The 19,816-nt window shown below is 37.9% G+C and overlaps 1 protein-coding gene across 5 annotated transcripts in view; it reads right to left on the bottom strand.

Annotated features, from left to right (window-relative positions):
* Window positions 1-716: 716 nt before the first annotated feature.
* The window catches only part of LOC121395392 (integumentary mucin C.1-like), a 55,477-nt gene continuing 36,377 nt past the window's right edge, over window positions 717-19,816 (bottom strand). For 3 of the 5 annotated variants that reach the window (XM_041568797.1, XM_041568801.1, XM_041568798.1), the window contains 8 exons: window positions 12,854-12,886; window positions 10,270-10,302; window positions 9,359-9,391; window positions 7,471-7,497; window positions 4,885-4,914; window positions 3,050-3,082; window positions 2,581-2,682; window positions 717-899 (listed from right to left, as the gene is read on the bottom strand). In XM_041568797.1, the coding sequence (XP_041424731.1) occupies window positions 726-899; window positions 2,581-2,682; window positions 3,050-3,082; window positions 4,885-4,914; window positions 7,471-7,497; window positions 9,359-9,391; window positions 10,270-10,302; window positions 12,854-12,886 (465 nt within the window). In that variant the 3' untranslated portion in view covers window positions 717-725. The remainder of the gene's footprint in view (window positions 900-2,580; window positions 2,683-3,049; window positions 3,083-4,884; window positions 4,915-7,470; window positions 7,498-9,358; window positions 9,392-10,269; window positions 10,303-12,853; window positions 12,887-19,816) is intronic. The other 2 variants (XM_041568799.1, XM_041568800.1) reach the window with 2 other exon arrangements.

Raw genomic sequence — 19,816 nt, 5'->3', positions numbered from 1 at the left:
GGCAAATAATTAAAACACTATAAAAAAAAAAAAAAAAAAAAATAATGAAGGCCAATTTAAAAATTGCTTAAAATTAGCCATTCTATAACATACTAAAACTTAATTTAAGGGTGAATCCCCTCTTTAAGGATATAATTTCAGGAATTACAGGATATGCAAATACCACAGGTATAAATAACATATATGCAACTTTTTGGTATAATCAACAGATTAAGGCATAAAGGTAGGAAGGGGCAAGCCCCTGAAACATTGTATGTGATTAAATGTGAGCAGGGGAGATCCTCACACTGCATAAATCATGTTGTGCTGGCCAATCTGTTCTTCTATTTTACTACTGAAGGAGCACCAATCTGCCATCCTCTTTTTATTCCTGGAACCTTTCTATGGCCCAGTCTAGGTGCACATTCGCAGTACAGTGAAAAGCCAAACTTAGAAGCAAAAAGACAGCTTTTCCCTCTACTGCCTATATGCACCCTGCTTAGTACTACATTGAAGATCCAAAAAAGGATAGAAGATTGAGACATGGTGCTCCCCCTGGAGCTTCGGCCCAGGGTCTCAAGTAAGCAATTATAATCACCCTGCCGCAGTGATCATACCTTTTCTCCTTTATTAATGTGTTTTATATTGTGGTGAGTGGAATGCAAAATCCTTTGAAGGGGTTAAAATAACTTTTGAATCTTGCATTTTTGAATTTTGTATAATGAAAAAAACATTGCTGGCTTTTGTTACTTCAAATTTAATGTTCTTTCATATATAGGATCATCTGGTGCACTTTCATAGTGGTTTAAAGAAATGTTATAATAAGTATTGTTCGTTGGTTTAACCCGTGGAATCGGCATGGTGGTTTCATACTCATTTTCTGAAGGTTCTTTCTCTTCCTTCTTGGTGTTGCATAGGCCCTGGAAAGGAATTACTGGATATTAGTACATTGCACATTGCGTGTGTTTTAGTACCAATATTAAATTACTGGTAATATAATCATAATTCTTTTAGACATCTTGGAGATAAAATTCAAAGCATTGCAATTTAAAGAGAACTAAAGCAATACTTTAATCAAAGGGCCCCTGCACAGGTCCCTCACATTTCTTCAGCATCATCAGGTAGACACCCTTCAGAATAGCCCTGCCCCCTGTACCCAAAATGAAAAGACAGAACTGTTCAGTGGAGTTGATGACTGCCATGTCTGCCTGTTTGACCAGGAGCTTAAAGCAAGGAACAGATTGAATTCCAATGTGTCAGCTCCTATTTGATTCTCTCACCTGCAGAGAGCCAGGGCAGAAATTCAAGCTACCTGACATGGCAGCTGCCAACCATGCTGTGTAACTCTGTTGTCATTTCTACTACGGTACAGGTAGGGTCACCACTGCACTTAATTAGCATTTTCACCCAAAACTGAACAATGTGATTAGATTAGATGTGATTTGCTAAAGCATCAAATCTGGTCCAGTTGCACATGTGCAGATAAGCTTAACTTAAAGAAGAAGTAAAGCTTAACTAAAGTAATAGGCTAAGAAATGCTGTATATTATGTTTTAGGCTTCTGTACTAGCCCAAAGCAACCACAGCCCTTTAGTAGGGAAGATCTGTGCCTCCAAAGATGCCCCAGTAGCTCCCCATCTTCTTTTCTGCTGATTCACTGCACATGCTCTGTGCTGATGTCAGTTACTGAGCTTAGGACCAACTCAAAATATGCAGTACACATAGAATATAAATGTCACAATATAAGGCTCATTAGTAATTAATACAAGGGATGCACCGAATCCAGGATTCGGTTCAGTATCCGGCCAGGATTCTGCCATTTTCAGCAGGATTCGGCCGAATCCTTGTGCCTGGCCTAACCGAATACAAATCCCTAAAATCATGTGACTTTTCATCACAAAGCAAGGAAGTAAAAATATTTTTGCCAAGCACTATGTGCAAATTAGGGTTCCGATTCAGTTCGGCCGAATGTTTCGCAAAGGATTCGGGGATTCGGCCAAATCCAAAAAAGTGGATTCAGTGCATCCCTAATTAATACAGATAATTACTACATGGCAGCACAGAAACCAGTGCAACTAGCTCTAGAACTAGCTATATATTACAGGACAACCTCATTTTCTGCTTGAAATTTGTGACCACCCCGAAGCAAAGCTGCTCCGAGTCCAGTGAGCATGTGAGTGTCGCAGACACTTTCCAAGATGGTGACCCCCTGTGACAAGTTTGATGTTTTGGATTATGGCTGCTATTGACAAGCTGAAACTTTACACTGGTGCAACAAAGTCAGTAACTAAAATGTGACATTTTCAGCCATATTAATTTTTAGGGTTTAGTTCTCCTTTAAAAGGAAAAAGTTGACTTTTTACTTTACTGTGCACTGGGCCTGTGGTCTTAGAATAGAGTTCAGAAGCGCAAGAATATATCACTACATGATGCTTCTACAGAAGTAGATTTGAACTAACAGGATCACCAGCCTGGGGTCTCACTAGGGCATACTTAACATTTGGAACTTCTAAGCAATTATACTTTTCCTTTTCCTTTAAATAAATGCAGATTATGGAAGTGACATGTATAACATACATGTTTGTAAAAGCTTATACATTACCTGATTGTTTCTGCGCTTAATAAGAAAGTAGATTAAAACAGCAATTCCAACAAGGAGCAGCACTCCACAAGGTATTCCAACACCAAGACCAATTGCTAATGCCTTAAGCAGGGAATAGACAATAGTGGAAAAAATAAGTGCTTCAGATTCACCACCCAAGAAAGAATGCTAAATTGCTTTTGTAAAAATTAGCAACAACAAAAATCAATTCATAATTACAGCTTCTACATTGAAAGCAATACATTTTCTCTCCAGACCGATTCAGTCCTTATTTCCAGGATTTCCTGTAAACTGTTTGGGTACCATCCAAGCACATAATCAACCATTCACAACAGGATATATAGTTTAACAGCAGATTTAGAATATGTTTGTGTTTTAGACCACAATGAGGATTAAACTTAATCTGGGAGGACTGTAATTACATTACATTAACAATCTAACCTTGTAATAATAAAAGATAAAAACTTACATTATTATTTGCGTTATGTGGTGTTGTAGTGATCTGAAAATATGCAAAGAAAAGGTTTACTAAACATCTGCACCACAACCTACACTTAACTGCTATTAATATGTTCTCAGACATTTCTTGTACAGGTATGGGACCTGTTATACAGAATGCTCAGGACCTGGGATTTTCCGGTCTTTACATAATTTGAATCTCCTTACCTTAAATCTACAAATTATAATTTAAGCATTACCCAAACCCAATAGAATTAGAACTACTACAAATTCATCATAGCATAGTTGGGCTCAAGTACAAGGTACTGTTTTATTATTACAGAGAAAAATATATTTTTTTTCATTTTGAATAATTTGATTAAAATGGACTATGGGAGATGGCTATACCGTAATTTGGAGTGTTGGCGCTTTTTATATAACATATCTCATGCCTGTACAATACAGTACTCTGATAAAATCACAAATAGGCTTGGTGAAGTGGTGAGAGTCAGTGACATACAGTATTTATGACAGCTTACAGATGGAAAGAAAGCAGCAACTACCCTGAAATTATCTTCAGTTTCATGTGATCAGCCTCAAACATATATTATGGTATAATTAAAAAGGATTATTATTAGAAGGTATAGAAGCAATCTAAGGTAGATATTAGTTTCCTGAAAGTTGTGGAAATTATTTTATTCTACCAACACATCCCTTATCTTCCAAATAAATAGCAGAAATGGAATCTACAATAGTTTATGAAAATTGTTATACAGATCAAAAATGTAGCAGGGCTTAATTTTCTGCAGATATCAAAGATATTTATCTAAAAGCTAGACCCTTCTCTGCTGTTACAGCCCTAAGAATAATTGCATACAGCAGGGCTGTCCAACCCCCCCTTCCATGGCCCCCCACATGCTGTGTCTTCTTACGATATGTATCACTACAGAGATTAACTGGCCCCTTCATTGTTTAAACCTCAAATTCACACTGTAATCCCCTGTATTGTTCACACTTTTGACACCTCTATTGTTTATATCCTAAAGGTCTGTACTGTTCACACCTGAGACCCAGACTGAAACTGCCCACATTGTTGACCTGTTCACACCTTGTTCAAAATGCTAATGGGGCACCAGCACTGTGTCACTGTATGTAGTACATATTAGAATGATAGGTTTACTTGTCTCCTGCTCTGTTCTGCCTTCCCTCCCCGTGTGTGCCAATCTCTGCTTGCCCAGTGCTGCTTGTGTGTGCCATTCTCTGCTTACTCAGTGCTGCTTGTGTATGCCATTCTCTGCTTACTCAGTGCTGCTTGTGTGTGCCATTCTCTGCTTGCCCAGTGCTGCTTGTGTGCGCCATTCTCTGCTTGCCCAGTGCTGCTTGTGTGTGCCATTCTCTGTTTGCCCAGTGCTGCTTATGTGTGCCATTCTCTGCTTGCCAAGTGCTGCTTGTGTGTGCCATTCTCTGCTTGCCCAGTGCTGCTTGTATGTGCCATTCTATGCTTGCCCAGTGCTGTTTGTGTGTGCCATTCTCTGCTTGCCCAGTGCTGCTTGTGTGTGCCATTCTCTGCTTGCCCTATGCTACCTGTGGAATGTAAGCCTGTTAGGGGTTTGTTCTTGGGGTTTGTTAGCATTTGGAAATTGTTGTTAAGGGCCCCTAAGGATCATGTGTTGGGGGGTTGTTATATTATCCACAGGGGAGGATGAGGCACATGGATTTAAGGGTATGTTTTAACATAACTTCAATTTTTCACATATGAGTGATGAGGGATTTCCCTGCAGTGAGCACCAACCAGGGGCCCTGGACAGCAGTCCCGGTGGGCCCCGGGCCCCCCAGACCGACCCTATATAAAAGATAAAAACTTACATTATTTGCGTTATGTGGTGTTGTAGTGATCTGAAAATATGCAAAGAAAAGGTTTACTAAACATCTGTACCACAACCTACACGTAACTGCTATTAATATGTTCTCAGAAATTTGTTGTACAGGAATGGGACCTGTTATACAGAATGCTCAGGACCTGGGATTTTCTGGATACGGGGTCTTTACATAATTTGAATCTCCTTACCTTAAATCTACAAATTATAATTTAAGCATTAACCATCCCAATAGAATTAGAACTACTACAAATTCATTATAGCATAGTTGGGCTCAAGTACAAGGTACTGTTTTATTATTACAGAGAAAAATATATTTTTTTAATTTTGAATAATTTGATTAAAATGGACTATGGGAGATGGCTATACCGTAATTTGGAGCGTTGTTGCTTTTTATATAACATATCTCATGCCTGTACAATACAGTACTCTGATAAAATCACAAATAGGCTTGGTGAAGTGGTGAGAGTCAGTGACATATTTATGACAGCTTACAGATGGAAGGAAAGCAGCAAGTACCCTGAAATTATCTTCAGCCTCAAACACCTAATATGGTATATTTAAAAAAGATTTTTTAAATATAAAAAAATTCTCTGCTTGCCCAGTGCTGCTTGTGTGTGCCATTCTCTGCTTGCCCTATGCTACCTGTGGAATGTAAGCCTGTTAGTTGTTTGTTCTTGGGGTTTGTTAGCATTTGAATTGTTGTTAAGGGCCCCTAAGGTATCATGTGTTGGGGGGTTGTTGTTGTATTATCCACAGGGGAGGATGAGGCATATGGATTTAAGGGTATGTTTTAACATAACTTCAATTTTTCACATATGAGGGATGAGGGATTTCACTGCAGTAAGAACCAACCAGGGTCAGACCCCCAGTCCCCCATCTGCGATGTGCATGCATATGCGCACAGAGCAGCAGGGCACACATGCGCGCAGAGAGGCTCTCTGCGCGCATGTGTGCAAGGAGCCACACGGCGCATTCGCGTCTGGAGCCGCGCGGCACCGCAATTATTTTTTGTTTAGGTCCTTGAGATCGGGAGTGGCGTCTGGCCGGGCGGGGGCCCACCAGGTTTTTCCGGGTGTCCCGCCGGGCCAGTCTGACACTGGCACCAACCATTTTGTTTTTTGGTGGTGCTACCACTGTTAATGTGGATATGATCTTAAAAGTTCTTGTGGTAACATGTGTGTGGTTTAAAGTGGGTGTGGTTTAAAAGGGGGAGTGGCCAACACTGACTTCTATTATCGGCCCTCCACCACGTAGGCCAGTAAAATTTTGGCCCTCGGCACCACAGAAGTTGGACAGCACTGGCATACAGTATAGTGAGATTTTTCTGTCCATTTGTTTAGTGACTATGGGGGTGTTTGAAACCACTGGCAACTGATTTCATTAGCAATCCATATATCCCCAAGTGCATTCACTGTCTGCCATTACCGCTTGAAATACAAAATGTCCGGAATGATGCCATGTGCCATCACCCTAAGGGGCAAATTTACTAAAAGGCAAAGTGACTTTTTTCACATGGGTGAAAATTCGCCAGCATGACGTAATTTCGGTACTTCGCCGATTTACTTATGGTCGCTGGCATAACTTCACTAGCGAAGGAGATAGACTCTAGTGGTAGTTCACTCCCTAACGCCTGGCGAAGTTGCGATCTGGCGAATGGACGTAACTACGCAAATTCACTAAGATGCAGATTTTACTGAACGTTACCTCTTGCACAAACACTTGCCTTCGCCACCCCAGACGAAGTGCAATAGAGTAGATAGGACTTCCTAAAAAAATTTTTGAAATTTTTTGTAAGTCCCAAAAAACGCTGGCGTATTTTCCTATTTCAGGGTGACAGGCTGAAAAATAGCGTTATATTTTTTTGGGGGTAACCCGCTTCCCCTCTACATTTCCTAACATATAGTTTATACATAAACTATACACTGTGCTCAAATAAAGGGCAATATAACAACTTTTTTTTATTTTATTAAGGTTTCATGAGCTTGTGTCGTGTAATGTATTGGCTGCAACAATACATTGAACTTAACTTACCGTTGTTTGCAGATTCAGCAATGCTAGTGCAACTTCACTTCGCCTGCCGCAGTAACCCTAGCGCTACTTTGCCAGCGTTCGGCGTCCTGGACACAGCTTCGGATTTTAGTGAATTAGCATTGTCCTAGCAAATCTACGCCTGGCAGAGTGTTGCGATGTTACCTACTGTCTACTAGTGTGCCTGTTTATTGACTCTTCTGGTAACTTGTCTGTAATTTACAGTTTCAAACACCTACGGTTCTGATTTAAGCTAGCACATAGCAACAATTTAGATGGAGATAGATAGATGTTGTAGTGTTATACTATTAACACTACAACAAGGCACACACATCATATATATATATATATATATATATATATATATATATATATATATATATATATATATATATATATATACACATATATATATATATATATATATATATTATATATATATATATTACATTACTTTACAGCTTTAATATGTAATTGACTAAAGAAATCGGAGAAAAGTTACAAGGAAATGTTTCATCATATAATAGTTGTCTTAATTTCTTACTAGATTTGTGGTTGAGTTGCTTGTTGTCTAAAAAACAAAAAATAGATATGTTTTTAAATTTCACCATTCATCTTTCTCAAAGTTATAAAGAAACACCAAAACATAAGTAACTTGAATGCAACTAAATGACTTTAATTTGTATAAAAAAGGCTGGGTATCAAAATACTCCAATTTTCGCTTATTATAAGGGCACTTCACATGTTAGGCCAGATGCAATTAATTGTGGAAACACTGTTTATATCACATGCAAACTCTCAAAGTCATTTATTCCTACTTGGTAAATAGTCCAAACAAGGCATTTACATATTGGAACTAGTGATGGGCAATTTTTTTCAGTGAATTTTGACGCCAGCGTTAAAGTCAATGGGTGTCCGAATAATGTTGACACGCGACGGTTTTGACGCAAGTGACTTTTCCGATGCCCTTCCAAAAATGTTTGACGCGCAAATTTTTGAGACAGTTTCGTGAATTTACTCGCTGATGTCGAAACACGTAATTCAACGCAAATTCGCACCTGCCAAATTCATTCACCCATCACTAATAGGAACACTACCTTTAATGAAGAAGGGCTATTATTTCTGCAACAATACTGAATTTTTAATTGATTATATTTATAAAGTTTTGAATTTGCATAAAATAAAGCTGATATAACAATTTTAATTTTTTGTGATAGTTCCCTTAAAATTGTTCTAATTTGTCATTTAAGAATGTTTGAAATTGTGGGTCATTATACAGATCTGCACTTTTTCCTTGAATTGGATTCAGTAAATTGAAACATGAGCCACTAATGAATTCTTAGATAATCTTATTTATGCATTATAACATCTATCAGACCCTGTGTCAGGAGTTGACTTGACCTTATCTGACAAGTAGATCCAATAATCATATCAATAGCTTTATACTTCATCTCTCCAGGATAGCATGGAAATCAGAAGCAAAACCATCTCTATGTAAAACAGTCAGTTCCAATTTTACTTTACTTTCTCTTGAAAACCATCTGGTGTTGTTTAAAAACATATTATATAACAGTGAGATTACCACTAATGTGTTATATAATATGTTTAGGTATATTTCTAATGTATGCTTTTTTTATCACACACAAACTCCATCAACATTATTTAGACCATCAACATATCAAACAATAAAAATGTTCTTATTGCTTTGGTAACCAGGAAGTGTACAGGTACTACCAGGAAGTGGTAACCAGGAAGTAAGTCCAAGGACAACATATTGGTTATTATAAAGGACTTTTGTTTTCTCTATGCTCCTGTGCTAGTACAATACTATTTTTCATGTATTTTATACTTTTATTTGTACCCAGGTCATTAATTCCAAATGTTTATAGGAGGGCTCATCCCTGAGATCCATATGTATTCATATATTTATTTATGTTATAAAACAAATAGTTTGCTATGCAAATATTGGAAGAAAAACTGTTACAAAATGTTACTATACAATATTTATTATTTTAAACAAACATATATTTTTTACTAGAGTTGTGGTTGAGCTGTTTTGTATCTGAAAAGCAAAAATATGCACATTTTAAATTTTAACATAAATCTCTTTGAATGTTATGCAAAAACAAATTAATGGTTAGCACAACTTCCCCCTTTTTTTTGCAGCTTCTTGTTCCCCACCTTCTAAACTAATAAGAGCATTAAGCAATTTCTGCGAGACTTTGCCAATTCTACTGAAAAATTTTAAGTATAAAAAAAAATCTTTTTCATCTGTAACTTGCATTTTAAGTTCTGGCTGTATATTTTCTTTTGCAAAATCTGATTTGACTCTTCATCCTCAAGAGTAAGGGTGAATATAAAGGGAATATTATTTGCAAGCAGACTGAAAGGAAAAGAAACCATACATGTGCAATAAAATAGAAAATATTTACCGTGTTTGTTTCAAGGTACCCTCCTGTAGTAATCTACAATATGAACACAAAGCAGGATTATAAAATAAAGAAAAGATGATCCGTTGACCACTGAAGAAACTAATATTAATATATTTTTAATAACTCTACTCCCATTATTACATGTGCACAAGTATATTTTCATTTTCAAGCAATACATACAGTATTTATGTCAATGAAGGTTTTCATTCATCCAGGTCATGGTATATCTAGGAGAAGTAAATCTAGAGCAACTGGACTTGCTGATTAATAATTGAAGAACTTATTAAACTGAAGAAGCGGCTCGGATGAGTAGTAAAATGTCTTTAATTTTTAATCAGCAAGTCCAGTTGCTCTAGATTTACTTCTACGAGGTATAAATATTTATTTTGCAACAGTTATGGTAGGTTACTAATATAATACCACTGTGATATTGCAAACTAAGTACAAAGTTTCTGGACTATTTGAAACTTAGAGTTTTCTTGACACTTTGGCAAACCATGGCTAAAGCTTCTAAAAAGAAATAGAAAATGTCAGTATTATGGTGACTGTGTGCAATGTTTGACAAGAAATAACATTGTGCTAGGTTGCCAATCATTTATCAAGTCTAGAACAGCTATGAACAGCTCACTGGGATGAAAATAATAAGACAGTAGAGACCATTAAGCAATGTCTGTGAAGCTTTAGTCAATTCTACTGAACATTTTTGTAAGTTATATAAACATTTTAAAAATGATTTCTCCTCTTTAACCACTAGGTTCTGGCAGTATATTTTCTATTGGTAAATCTGATTTGCCCCTTGGCCTACAAGAACAAAGATCAATAAAAAAAATTCAGGGAAAGATTATTTGCAAATAGAAGTATTGGGAAAAAAGCAGCAAAATCCTCTCTGCAATAAAATAGAAAATATTTACCATACTACTTTCAGGGTACCCTCCTGTAGTAATCTACAATATAAACACATGGGATCAGACATCTGTGTGATAATAGAGACATCATACATGCTTGGACAGAAGTAACATAGGAAACATAAACACAGTTCTTATAATAACAGTAAAATAATAATACAATTTTATACTGTATATAATAATAATAATAACAATAATATAGCAGTACGGTAAATGAGGTATCATAACATGCCCCAATGTCTCTTCACACTGGGACCCCTCTCTATCTCACATTACCGTGACCCCTTTTCTTCCTGTGCCTGGGAGCAAATGGTGCAGGTCCTTTCTGGGTCCCCATTTCCCCCTGTGCGATAATGCAGTTACTGGATCTGCTAATAATTATACAAAATGCCCATTTCCACTTGTGACAGATAAACCTCTGTCAAACCTGAGCATAAGTAATAAAAAAAGGGAGGCAAAGGGGGTACAAAAAAACATGTGAATCAGAACAGTGAACAAAATGAGAAGTAAGAATTGGAGTGACCCCAAAGAAGAAAATAGGAATAAAATAGTGGACATCAAAAATTTTAAAGAAGGGGGAAGTGGAAATGAAGGAAAAAGAAATGACAACAATGAAAAAATGTGCGATGCTGATAGAAAAAATAAAACAGAGGGGGTGGGCAACATAGGATTGAGCTAAAAAAAAAGTTGATACAGACATGAAAAATTTAGTGGAGAATTAAAGAGAAATGACTACATTTGTCATTAGGGAACAGGCATAGTGAAGGGGAATCACAGAGGCCCATTTATTAAAGGCCGAATTATAGTGGTTTTAGAGCTTTTTGAAACCACAATTAAACCATATTTCTCTAAAAACAACAATTGCCATGAAAGTTATTAAAAGATCCAAAAATAATAGGTACAATTGGAAAAAAAAAGTCTGAACCATGCTCTAAAAAGTCTAACAAGGTCCAATAGGATCAGTGCAGCTCCCATTGACTGCTATGGGACCTGACTGCTTTTACTTGGTGCAGTTTTGTAATAGAGTATTTCGTGGTTTTCACTCTTGATAAATCTCAATTTTTTTGAGTTTTAGAGAAATTTTAAAAAAAACTATTTCTTTAAAGAAAAAATATGATTTGTGAAAATAAAGGAAATCCGAATTGGCCCCGAAGTGTTCAAAGGTAATGAGTGAAGAGTGAGGGGACTGTAATAAATAAAGTATGATCTAGAAAACCAAGGGGGTTATTTATTAAACCTATAATTTTTCTGGTCTGGCTTTTTGGGCCAAAACTTAAATTTTTCTGGGAAAAAAAAATCAAAATTTTCAAGATTTATAATACCCCAATGCTGCAAAAAGTCCAAATGTGAAAATCTGCCATCTCAGATCTGTCAAGGTCCTGTAAAAGTCAATGGGAGAGGTACCTATCCCAATTTGAAGTTATCGTGGTTTATGCTGGGTTTAGCCCGAACATTTGACCTTTTTTGGGCAAAAAACTCAATTCAACGGAAAAAAAGGCAGAACAATTTGAGCGATCTGGGTTTTCGCTTGATTTTGTCCAGTTTTTCAACAATCAGATTAAATAGAGTTTTTTTATTAAGAAATAAGCTACAATCGGGCATGGGAGTTTGGTCGAGCTTTTTTATTACAGTATATTATGAGATAAGTTTGGATTTTAGTAAATTACCCCCCTAAGGCAGAAGTCATTTTCACACATTTATTATTTAGCTGCTTTTTATATTGCACGAATAAAAAGTAAGCAGAGGAAATAAATCAAGTTTGAGAAATGAGGAGAAAAGTAGGAGAATAAAGTAAAGCAAAATGGATCCATTCCCCATTGAAGAGACTCAGAAATGTAATATCCCATTATTACATGTGCAAAAGTATATTTTCATTTTCAAGCAATAAATATTTATTTTGCAACAGTTATGATAGCTCACTAACATAATAACACTGTGATATTGCAAACTAAGTACAAAGTCCTTGCCATGTTTCAATGCCCTTAGCGCCTTCTTAGATCACTATAAAACCCTTCTTCTACTACTAGCTCCTGCCCATAATAGCTCACTGTTTAAGTGAATAAATGTGATGCCCAAGGCCACAGGGAGGTGAAACAATTGTTTATCAGTACAGTCATAGGATATAATATCTGTAATATTTGGGACCTAGGGTTTTCTTCATACTTTGGCAAACCATGGCTAAAGCTTCTAAAAAGAAGTAGAAAATGTCAGTATTATGGTGACTGTGTGCAACGTTTGCCAAGAAAATAATATTGTGCTAGGTTGCCAATCGTTTACCAAGTCTAGAACAGCTATAAACAGCTCACTGTGATGAAAATAATAAGACAGTAGAGACCATTAAGCAATGTCTGTGAGATTTTAGTCAATTATACTGAACATTTTTGTAAGTTATAAAAACATTTTAAAAATGATTTGTCCTCTTTAACCATTAGGTTCTGGCAGTATATTTTCTATTGGTAAATCTGATTTGCCCCTTGGCCTACAAGAACAAAGGTCAATAAAAAAGAATTCAGGGAAAGATTATTTGCAAATAGAAGTATTGGGAAAAAAGCAGCACAATCCTTTCTGCAATATAATAGAAAATATTTACCATACTACTTTCAGGGTACCCTCCTGTAGTAATCTACAATATAAACACATGGGATCAGACATCTGTGTGATAATAGAGACATCATACATGCTTGGACAGAAGTAACATAGGAAACATAAACACAGTTCTTATAATAATAGTAGAATAATAATATCATATTATACTGTATATAATAATAACAATAATATAGCAGTACAGGAAATGAGGAATCACAACATGCCCCAATGTCTCTTTACACTGGGACCCCTCTCTATCTAACATTACTGTGACCCCTTTTCTTCCTGTGCCTGGGAGCAAATGGTGCAGGTCCTTTCTGGGTCCCCATTTCCCCCTGTGCGATAATGCAGTTACTGGGTCTGTTAATAATTATACAAAATGCCCATTTCCACTTGTGAGAGACAAACCTCTGTCAAACCTGAGCATAAATAGTAAAAAGGGGAGACAAAGGGGTACAAAAAGAAGCATGTCAATCAGAACAGTGAACAAAATGAGAAGTAAGAATTGGAATGACCCCAAAGAAGAAAATAGGAATAAAACAGTGGAAAGCAGAGACATCAAAAATTTTAAAGAAGGGGGACGGGGACAAAGAAGGAAAAAAGAAAGGACAACATTGAAAAAATGTGCGATGCTGATAGAAAAAAATAAAACAGATGGTGTGGGCAATATAGGATTGAGCTAAAAAAAACGTTGATACAGACAAATAAAAATATAGTGGAGAATTAAAAAGAGATGACTACATTTGTCAGTAGGGAACAGGCATAGTGAAAGGGAAACACAGAGTCCCATTTATTAAAGGTCAAATTATAGTGGTTTTAGAGCTTTTTGAAACCACAATTAAACCCTATTTCTCTAAAACCTCAATTGCCATGAAAGTTATTAAAAGATCCAAAAATAATAGGTACAATCGGAAAAAAAGTCCGAACCATGCTCTAAAATGGTCCACTAGGATCAGTGTAGCTCCCATTGGCTGCTATGGGACCTCACTGCTTTTTGTATTTGAGTTTTTTCGTTGTTTTTACACTTCATAAATCTCAAATTTTTTGAGTTTTAAAGAAATTTTAAAAAACAATTTCTTTAAAGAAAAAATACGATTTGTGAAAATAAATGAAATCCGAATTGGCCCCAAGGTGTTCAAGGACAATGAGTGAAGAGTGAGGGGATAATAAATAAAGTCCAAATGCGAAAATCTGCCATCTCAGACCTGTCAAAAATAGATGGGAGAGGTACCTACCACAATTTGAAGTTACTGTCGTGTCGTCTATGCTGGGTTTAGCCCGAACATTTGACCTTTTCGGGCAAAAACTTGATTCAGAGGAAAAAAAGCCAGAAAAATTTGAGCGATCTGGGTTTTCTTTTGATTTTATCGAGTTTTTCCACAATCCAATTAAATTGCGTTTTTTTTATTAATAAATAAGCTACAACCGGGCATAGGAGTTTGGTCAAGCTTTTTTATTACAGTATATTATGAGATAAGTTTGGATTTTAGTAAATTACCCCCCTAAGGCAGAAGTCATTTGCACACATTTATTTAGCTTCTTTTTATATTGCACGAATAAAAAGTAAGCAGAGAAAATCAAGTTTGAGAAATGAGGAGAAAAGTAGAAGAAAGTAAAGCAAAATGCATCCATTCACCATTGAAGAGACTCAGAAATGTAATATCCCATTATTACATGTGCAAAAGTATATTTTCATTTTCGAACAATAAATTTTGCAACAGTTATGGTAGGTCATTAAGATAATAACACTGTGATATTGCAAACGAAGTACAAAGTCCTTGCCATGTTTCAATGCCCTTAGCGCCTTCTTAGATCACTATAAAACCTTCTACTACTATCTCCTGCCCTTAATAGCTCACTGTTTAAGGGAATAAATGTGATGCCCAAGGCCACAGGGAGGTGAAACGAGTAAAGGTATGGCAAATATCTGGAATACTTGGGTCCTGGGGTTTTCTTGATACTGTGACACAGCATGCCTAAAGCTACTAAAAAGAAATGCCAGTATTAAAGTGATTGTGTGCAATGCTTGTGAAGAAAATACCCCTATGTATAATGTGCTAGAACAGGGGTCAGCAACCTTTACTATCTAAAGAGCCATTTTGCCCCCTCTTCCACTAAAGAAAAATAATCTGGAGTCGCAAAACACAACACAGATTAGAAACTTTTAAAAGTTTTAACCTTTTTTAATTTTAACTGTTATAACAACAGAATACAACAAACAAAAGTATGTGTAGGCCTACTTTGAAATTAATGAAACACTGAATAGCCCTATTAAATGCTAGTGTTCTTATCTGTTTAAAGGCGAGGGCTATAGACATCATTAAAATATGCGTCACATCCACGTCTATAGCCCTCGCACCTGCTGCAGCTGGAGGCTTCTCTATTGTCTTGAGTGTGTGACCGCGGTAAGGACCTTGATGAAGCATCTGCTGTGGCTCGGTCTTGTCTGTCACTCTTGGGACGTCTGTACAGCCCTCGCACCTGCTGGGAGCTTCCTGAGTGTGCAATTGTGGTAAGCTAACCACTAGCTTACCGCGGTCACACACTCAAGAAGCCGCCAGCAGGTGCGAGGGCTGTATAAACGATGTGACAGGCAAGACCGAGCCACAGCAAGCAAGATGAAGAGCCGCATGAGGCTCCAGAGCCGCGGGTTGCTTACCCCTGTGCTAGAATTATTTACCATCTGTTAGGGGTATGCTAAGATGTTTAAAAAAAGACTTGTCTTAAGAAAAATATATTCCTTTTAGATCAGTGATCCCCAACCAGTTGCTCACCAACCTGTTGGATGCTGTGCCCAATGGCCTCAAAACAGGCGTTTACTTTTGAATTCCTGGCTTGGAAGCAGGTTTTGATTGAATAAAAACCAGGTGTACTGCCATCAGAGCTTCCTGTAAGCTGCCTGTTCACATCAGGGCTACCAAATAGCCAATCACATCTCTTACATGGTGCCCCCAGGATCTTTTTGTCATGCCTTTGTTGCTCCCCAACTCTTTTTACATTTGAATGTGGCTCAGGAGTAATAACAGTTGGGGATCGCTGCTTTAGAACAATGGCACATGTAGAGTGAGTCCAAGTATTTTGGGCACCCTAGTGGAGTTAATAACTTTGTGGACAGGTGGCACTTGCATGCTAGGCAATTGTAGCTTACTGCTTTATTTCCATGCAATAACTGTCTGACATTCAAGTGACCCCTGTGATTGCAGGCGTTTGTCTTTGAAATGAATAGAGACCAATTCCAAACATTTTTCACCCTTTTGATTAGTAGCTCCATGGTTGTTAATCTGATGAGTGATAAAATGCCTGTTGGAATCTCTATGTGTGCCATTGGCTTTTTAAATTTGCTGATTTGTATGATCACTAAACATTGCGTACATTCACAAGGACAACAATGGACTGGAGCCTTATCGATTCTATTAAAGTAAATGGTGTATTTCTGTAATACTTTGTACTTTATTGAGCCATAATTCACCATTAATGTCTACTTAGTAGAAATCCATGTCTTAACTGCAAATGTAAACACTTAAGAGGTGATGATACATAAAAACTTTTAGAAACCTAACTAGCCAAGTCGACTTTATACTTTCAATTAAGGATGCACCAAATCCAGTTTTCAGTTCAGAATTCTGCCAAGATTCTGCCTTTTTCAGCAGGATTCTGATTTGTGCCTGGCCTTACGGAATCCAAAAATCATGTGACTTTTTACCACCCATTGTCCATACGCATCCCCTCCCCCTTGTTTCCCTAATTTACACATGCCAATTAGGGTTTGGATTCGGGATTCAGCCAGATCTTTCGTGGAGAATTTGGGATTTGGCCAAATCCTAAAATAATGGATTTGGTGCATCCCTACTTTCAATAAAAGGTAGATGGGTATACATTGCATATTATTACAGGTAGTTAAAGTCAAATAAGAAAGGTTTACAGTGATCTTTAGCTAGAGTGAATTTATGAGGTGAGTCTTCAGACACAATGTATGCAGTGATAAAAAAAAAAAGAATGGAGAGATGATAACCCCCCCAACAAAAAAAAACCCACAGTAAACAGTTAGATACAAATTAATATGATTATACAGTAACAAGGTTATAAAGCAGTTCTAATGGAAATGTCAAAAAGACCATTTCTGTTGTATAATGTAATGTATGAAACACTTACCATTGAAAGTCGAGCATCCATTATGTTAGAAAGCTTTTGTGCATAGTATCTGTATTACGTCTGAGACCCAGCAATGGCCACAGTGCTTGTACGGCAGGTGATAATATTGAGAATGGCAGCATTCCCCATCTTCCTATCTCTGACTCACACTTTTACTTCCTTATTACAGAGGGACTTTTCTCCCTTTAATTTGCATTTCTTACAAATAACTCAAGAACCTTCTGTTAAGCAATTATTGAATCATCTAAAGCTTGTCTATATATTTGCACAAGCAGTCCAGCCTTTTGCCCTTATCTGCAGAAAATTATTTGCTCATGAAATAGCTTAAAGTATTCTTTGGTAGAATAAAATGCAACCAATTTTGTAAATTAATTGAAGGTCAACTCTCAAACAGTGCTCTTGCTACATATTCTCCACTGGCATTTTTCAGCAAATGTCCCAATCCCAAAAATGCAACCCGTTTTAATGGAAACCACAGTGCTCATTTACAACCAGTTTTTACCATATGGGCACCTGAGGGCCTGTCCCAAGGGCTGCAGATTTAGGGGGCTGCTCTCAGATGCTTTTATGGTAAATACAACTTTTATTTAATTTTAAAAAACCCTCTTCCTCCCCCCCCCCTTTTTTTTTTTTTTCCTTTTCTCCTTTCTTCTCTTTGCTCCCCTCCTTTGTGTCCTTATCTCTCTTTCCCTCTCTCTCTCTTCTTTCCTCACCTTTTCCTTGGTCTACCTTTAGTATATTGCCATAATGCAGTCACGACAACAGCAAGTAGCTTCACGAGGTACTTCTCAGGTAAAAGTGGTCAGCATAAATGCAAACGGTCTCAATTCTCCCAAAAAACGTATTCTACTCAGCGCAGAACTGCGAAGGTTAAAGACTCAGGTAGCTTTTATTCAAGAAACCCACTTCAAAGTGGATTCGGCCCCCCGCTGGTCCAACAAATACTTTCCAGAGATTTATAGTAGTGTTCCCCAACAGAATAAAACCAAGGGGTGGCTATCCTCTTTGGCAGGAACTTCCATTTTAAGGTTCTCTCCACCAAAAAAGATCCTAATGGTAGGTTTGTTTTGTGAAAGGTACCCTAGGTACTCAGAAAATCACCTTTGCCAATGTTTACTTGCCTAACGAGCATCAAGACGTTGCGTTTCACAATATCTCAGAAGTTCTCCTGGGCTTCATGGACGGCCTTTTAATCTTGGGTGGGGATCTGAATGTTCCTCTTGCTCCTCTCATGGACTGTTCCACATGCACATCCAGCGTTCCTGTGAGTGTCTCTCGTAATATTGTTAAAGAACTACACCGCCTGCAGGTAGTTGATGCATGGCGTCTTGTCCAACCTGCAGGAAAGGACTATACTTTCTACTCCGCCAGACACAACCTTTATACTAGAATTGACTATCTGTTCCTGTCCCACCACCATCTTGGTGTTTTGGGTGATGCTGAAATTTACACACGCACATGGTCCGACCATGCTCCTGTGTCTGTGACGGTGTCTCTGAATACGGATTTCTCTAGAGATGGCACTTGGAGGGTGAACGAATCGGGGCTAAAAGACAAGGCGTTCTTAGATGAACTTAGGGTTGCTCTCCAAAATTATTTTGCGGAAAATGTGACTGATGATGTTAACCCTCTTACGGTCTGGGAAGCACATAAATGCTGCATTAGGGGTATTCTTATTCAGCTGGGCTCTAGGAGGAAGCAGGCACATAAGGCTAAACATGAGAAGTTGTTACTTGCTATCCGGCAATTGGAGACTACTCATATGAGTAACTCCGATGCAGCCTCTCTGATGCAATTAGTAGAATTACGCACAGATCTGACAAACCATCACGACCTTTTCGTAGAGAAAGTCATAACGAGAATGAGGCATCGATTTTATGAGCATGGGGACAAATGCGGTAGATTACTTGCGCGTCTCCTGCGTTCATAGGTCACCAGGAATTACATCCACAGCATTCATCCTAAAACGGGGGGTGCTTTACACCACAGCCCCCTTATAGCTCAGGAATTCCATAGGTATTATTCTGCTCTCTATCAGCTCGAATCCCCCACAGTAGTGGACGGCATCCCTCACACTGATGCTATCGACACTTTTCTTAACTCTGTTGCTCTCCCTAGCTTGAATCCAGATCAGCAAGCAGCTCTTGACGCTGACATTACGGCTGATGAAGTTTCCCAAGCAATTAAATCCTCTCCGACAGGCAAAAGCCCGGGACCGGATGGTTACACTGTGAGTTATTATAAAGCATGCTCAGATCTCCTTATCCCTCATCTGACTAAAGCATTTAACGCTCTGCAGTCGGACGCCCATCTCTCCCACGCTTCCCTAGAGGCACATATCTCACTGTTATTGAAAACTAATAAGAATCCGGTGGACCCTGGCAGTTATAGGCCGATCTCCCTGATAAATGTTGACGTCAAGCTCCTAGCAAAGATAGTCGCTTCTAGAATACAAACAGTACTAAACCCATTGATCGGTCTTGACCAAACTGGCTTTATCCCTGGTAGAGAATCAAGAGACAATACTAATAAAGTAATTAATATACTTCATTACGCAAAGCGTACCAACACCCCCCTCATGCTCCTGTCCACTGATGCCGAAAAGGCCTTTGATAGGGTTAACTGGACATACATGTTTAGGTGCCTCACAAAATTTGGATTGGGGGAACGTATTAGTAAATGTATACAATCTCTGTATGATGGACCTGTAGCCAGGGTCAGAGTCAATGGGGTGCTTTCCGAGTACATACATATCAAGAATGGCACTAGGCAGGGATGCCCTCTTTCCCCTACTCTATTCGCCCTCGCGCTGGAA

Source organism: Xenopus laevis, chromosome 7L, assembly GCF_017654675.1.
Source record: "Xenopus laevis strain J_2021 chromosome 7L, Xenopus_laevis_v10.1, whole genome shotgun sequence".
NCBI classification, from domain to species: Eukaryota; Metazoa; Chordata; class Amphibia; order Anura; family Pipidae; genus Xenopus; species Xenopus laevis.
The sequence above is the reverse complement of the archived record's forward strand: the minus strand, read 5'-3'. Positions and strand labels throughout refer to the sequence as shown.